Below are 5,292 nucleotides of genomic sequence, written 5' to 3' on the forward strand. Positions count from 1 at the left end.
AGTGTTGTTGCTCGTGCTCGCTAGGCGTGATAAGGCATCGGGCTCAGCATTCTCGGACCTCAGAATTTGCTTGATAAACCAGGAGATGAAGCTATGTAGGATCTCTTTGACTTTGGCCAGGTAAGATGCCATAGTTGGGTCGTGGGTTTCGTATTCACCAGTGATTTGGTTGACCACTAGTTGTGAATCGTTACATACGATGGGGTGCTTTGCTTTCATTTCCCTTGCTAAGGTAAGCTCGGTGATCAACGCTTCATACTCTGCCTCGTTGTTCGATGCCTCGAATCTGAACAGGAGAGCATACTCCAACTTCACATCGCTTGGGCTGTACAGTATCAGTCCTGCACTACTTCCCTATTGGTTGGAAGAGTTGTCAATGTGGAGGATCCAGGGCTCCTCGTCCTAGGTCGGTACCACTCTGACTGGGCCCGGTGCCGCACTGGTTGACGCCTCCGTCGTGTGAGCAAGCTCGGTCAATTCAGGGGTCACTGTGCCGAACATGCACTCTACTACGAAGTCTATCAAGATTTGAGCTTTGATTGTTGGTCATGACTCGTACCAGATATTGTATTCGCTCAGCTCGATGGACCACTTCGTTAATCTTCCTGACACCTCGGGGTTAAGCAGAATCTGCCTCAGGGGTTTGTTGGTGAGAACAACGATTGTGTGGGCCTGGAAGTATGGGTGAAGTTTTCGGGCTGTTATGACCAATGCGTACGCTAGTTTCTCAATCTCCAGATACGTAGTCTCTGCATCCTACAAAACTTTACTAACATAGTAGATGGGTCGTTGGACCCGATCTACTTTGATCAATTCCGAACTAACTACTTCATCTCTTGCGGAGAGGTATAGTTTTAACACGTCCCCTTCTTTAGGCAGAAAGCGGTACTTAAGTACCTTTTCAGCTCGTCAAAGGTGAGCTGGCACTCTTTGGTTCATTCGAAGTTCTTGCTCTTTTTTATAGCTTTAAAAAAGGGTAGGCATCGGTCAGTCGATTTAGACATGAAGCGGCTTAGGGCAGCTATCCTGCCAGTCAGCCTCTAGTTTTTTTTTTATTTTTCGGGGTGGTCTTATATCTAGGATCGCCTTTATTTTTTCTAGGTTAGCCTCGATGCCACGTCGGTTAACTATATAGCCTAGGAATTTACACGAAGTGACTCCGAAGACGCATTTATTCGGATTTAATTTCATATTATATCTTCTTAAAATTTGAAAAACATCATTTAAATCATTCAACAAGGAGTTTGAGAACTAGGTCTTCACGACCATGTCATCAACATAACATTCTACTTTATTGCCGACCAACGACTCAAAAACTTTATTTACAAGGCACTGGAATGTTGCCCCAGCATTTTTCAATCCAAAGGGCATGACCTTGTGACAATATAGCTTGAACTCAGTTATGAAAGCGGTATTGTCTTCATCAGCAGGATCCATCCTAATCTGGTTGTAACCGAAATAGGCATTCAGAAAACTCAGCAACTCGTGCCCTGAGGTCGAGCCCACTGGGCAGTCAATCTTGGGCAGCGGGAAGCAGTCTTTCGGGCAGGCTCTGTTCAGGTCGGTGTAGTCGACGCACATGCGCCACATGCCATTGGCCTTCTTCACCAAAACTGGGTTGGCCACCCAACTTGGGTAATGGACTTCCTTGATGAAGTCTGCCGCAAGGAGCTTCCCGACCTCCTCATCGACTACCCTCCAATGTTCCGGGGCGATGTTGCATTTCTTTTGTCTTATTGGCCTGACTAAAGGGTCGGCATTAAGCTTGTGAGTTATAATTTTTGGATCAATCCCGGGCATCTCTACCGCGAACCAAGCAAAAATATCTAATTTTTCAAGTAAAAGCTTACTAGTTGGGTTTGAAGTGGTTTGTTGATCGAGGCACCGATCTAAAGAGTTCTGGCTGGTTCGGTGGCCGAAATTGATATGTGGACCGTTTCTTCCTTTGGGGCAGCTTGCTCATCGGTATACTCCGCTGGTTGCTTGAGTTCAACGTCTTTTGCCATCTTTGCTTTTCCTTTCGAAGCGGCCACATAGCACTTGCGTGATTCGAGCTGGTCACCTCGCACGACTCCCACCCCGTAGTCGGTTGGGAACTTCATCGCTAAGTAGTAAGTGGACACTATCGCATGCAAAACGTGCGTGATAGGCTTACCTACTATTGCATTGTAGGGGGAGGGAGTCGTGACTACCAAGAACGTGTGCTCAAATCGTATAATGTTTGGCCATGTGCCTGCTTCCATGGGTACTGTGACTCGACCAAGAGGTCTGACCTCTTCGCCGCTGAACCCTATCAAGGGTGTATCTACTAGTTTCAGGTCGCTCTGCTGTAACTGTAAGTTGTTGAAGGTCTCCTTGAAGGGTATGTCTGCTGAATTGCCTGCGTCTACTAAGATGCGTTTCACCTCAAAGTCATTGATCCTTAGCTTCACTACTAAATAATCATCGTACGAGTATTGGATCCCACGCGCGTCGTCCTCTGCGAAGTAGATCGGTTCTTCGAGCCGAGGTCGCTTTGGCAGGTTTTCACCTTCGTTCTCCAATTCGCGAACCGAGGTCCTCCCAGCTGCTGATGTACATCCAACAATGATGGACCCACTGGTGATCATATTGATCACTCCGTGAACTAGCCTTTCCTTTGGCAACTGTCGAGGTGGCTGCTCATTCTGCCTGTTAGTCTCAGAGGCATTCCTCCTCTGGTTCCCCTGTCGGTCTGCTTGCCCCCTCTCTTCTCGTAGGATGTAATTCTTCAGGTACTCGCGACGGATAAGTTCCTCGATCTCATCGTGGAGATTCTTGCAATTTTCTATGTTGTGCCCATGATCTTGGTGGAAATGGCAGTAGACATTCGGGTTTCTTGTTGCCGGGTCTCCTCTTAGCCTGGGAGGCCATTTGACTAAGGAGGAATCCTTAAATAGCCAATAAGATCTCTCCTCGCTTAGCATTCAAAGGTGTATAGTTTGTTCTCTCCACAGGCGGGGTCCTGGAACGCCGACCTGACTTGTGCCCACGCGAAGGGGACCGACTTCTCGACTTGCTTCTTCCCCTGCTCGGGGACTTGCTCTTCTTTCTTTTCTGCCCACCATTGCTCGCCCCTTCATTATCTCTCTTCCTCTTTCCATCGGTGGATTGCTAATCTTTTGGTTGATCTCCTCATCGGTACCGATGAACTGGTCTGCCAACTTAAGGAACTTGGTGATATCTTTTGGTTTGTTGGCTACCACGTGCCACTTGAACTCTTTATGGGTGATTGCTTTCTTTGTCGCAGTGAGTTGCACTGCTAGATCGAGGTTCGGTATCTATAGGTAAGTATCGTTGAAGCGCTTTATGTAGCTTCTGATTGATTCTCCTTCCCTCTGAACCACGTTTAGAAGGCTTTCTTGCGACTTTGTGCATTTCTTGCTGGTAATGAAATGCACAGTGAACAAATCGGAAAACTGTGCCTAACTTTTGATGGAGCCCGGCGCGAGGTTCCGATACCAGGTTTGGACTACCCCCTGAACGTGGTGGAGAAAGCCACACACATGCAGGATTCGTCAGCCTCAGCTAGGTGCATCTGAGACTAGAAGAATCCATGTGATCATTGGGGTCAAATGACCCATCATACTTATCTAACGGGGGTACCTTGAAGTCTTTCGGCATCGGGGTTGCTAGGAGCTCGGGAGACAAAGGAGATGACTGGCAAAGCAAGGGAGGTGCAGTTTTCGTTGCCACCAAGCCCACTTCTTCCTTTTTCTTTAGCTTGCTCTGCTTGTTGGCTTGGCTTCGCTGGCAGTTTCTGGCCAAAGAGCGACGTGTCTTGCGGCGTCGCTGTTGCTGCTTCTTAACCGGCTCAACCTTGGTGCTGCTGACTTCGATCTAATCTAGTATCTCAACATCATTACGTACATTGTTGCGAGGTGGATCCTGGTTCCTCCTTACCGAGTTCTCCTTGTTGTGGAGTTCGCAATGGCTATCACGAGGCACCGAGGGGTCCTGCCTCGAGTTTGCCCCTCGAACTCCAGGCTAGTTGTTATCTCCTCGCGATCTGTTGTTTTCCTGTTGGGAGTGTTGTGCTGGATTGGCTCTATTGAGCTGACTATCCTCGGGCCTATTTCTAAAATTTCCTTGTGAGACTGGAGGAGTGTGCTGACCGTCTCTCCTCCCATGGGGTGAAGCCTGACCCCTGGAGGAACCGACACCTGTGAGGTCCCCTCACCCCGATGGGGGGATCGGTGGACAATCTGGCTAGTCCCAGGCCGATTCTGGTTCTGGCCCTGGCGCAACCCTGGGTGACAGGGTGGAATTGGTTGCTGGTTCGGCTGCAGTGGTGGGAACTACTGCTGATACTGCTAGTACAGGTAGTACTGTTGATATTGTTGGAACTGTTTGACCTGCTGCATTTGGATTTGTATCGTCCGGACGCACTGAACGAGGTCATGGAATTGGGAGTGTTCGATTCTAGGGGGGACCACGAATGGCTCATAGAAAGTTATGCCCACTAGGGGAATCGGGATGCTCACTTGCATAGTACCCTACGGTACGAACAGTGACAGAACCCCTGAAATTATAAGGGGAATAGTAAACTAACCGATGCATACTGTAGGACCTTGGGGGAAGGTTGATTGCTGATCTTTCCCCCCGGTGACGTTCATCTTGATGCTTTTCCCGGTGTTGCTGGAAGAATCCATTGAGATAAATCGAAAGCTAGAACTACAATTGAAATTGGGATGACCTTTTGATTGGTTCCCATCGACGACGCCAATTGATGGTGCGCAATCTGGATACTCCTAGTTGGAAGATGATTTGAACATCAGTCATGTGGGGGGCTGGACTAAGCTACAAGATAATAGATCAGAGAACCCAGGGTGGCTAACTCGACGAGGTCGCTTCGATGCTTAAATCAGTACTATATTATGGATACGAGATGAATACTTGAATGCTAGAGTGCTAGTGAGCAAATAATCGTGCGTACCTTCGCTTTAAGGATTGATGCCCTTATATAGTTAAGTAGTCGTGAATCTTACGAAAAGGCTCTGGAATCTCCGGGCTGCATAGATAAGATCCGTTTCGTTTTCGAAGGAGAGCATGTGCCAGTTGATAAGGTTTATCACTTCCCTCCAATTTGGGTGGAGTGGGGATGAGCCTTGTTAATAAACGCCGTGATCCCGAGGAATCCGGAGTCTGTTGGAGAAGCTTCTGGAGTCAATTATGTGGCGCTTCGATTCTTTGGCCCCGAACTTTCACCTCGGTTCTTTGGCTCCGAACTTGCATTTCGGTTCTTTGGCTCCGAACTTGCATTTCGGTTCTTTG

General features: G+C 48.2%; 1 protein-coding gene across 1 annotated transcript; it reads right to left on the reverse strand.

The window, feature by feature from the left end:
• Positions 1-1,889: 1,889 nt before the first annotated feature.
• On the reverse strand, positions 1,890-2,945 carry LOC104600421 (uncharacterized). Its single transcript, XM_010263348.1, has one exon. The coding sequence runs from the start codon at positions 2,943-2,945 to the stop codon at positions 1,890-1,892; it is 1,056 nt and encodes a 351-aa protein (XP_010261650.1).
• Between the last annotated feature and the right edge of the window lie 2,347 nt (positions 2,946-5,292).

Source organism: Nelumbo nucifera, chromosome 1 (genome assembly GCF_055504915.1).
Source record: "Nelumbo nucifera cultivar China Antique chromosome 1, China Antique-T2T, whole genome shotgun sequence".
Taxonomy (NCBI): domain Eukaryota; kingdom Viridiplantae; phylum Streptophyta; class Magnoliopsida; order Proteales; family Nelumbonaceae; genus Nelumbo; species Nelumbo nucifera.

Bases quoted from the DNA above. Each gene is read 5' to 3' on its own strand.
- LOC104600421 (XM_010263348.1), bottom strand. From the start codon at position 2,945: ATGCTAAGCGAGGAGAGATCTTATTGGCTATTTAAGGATTCCTCCTTA.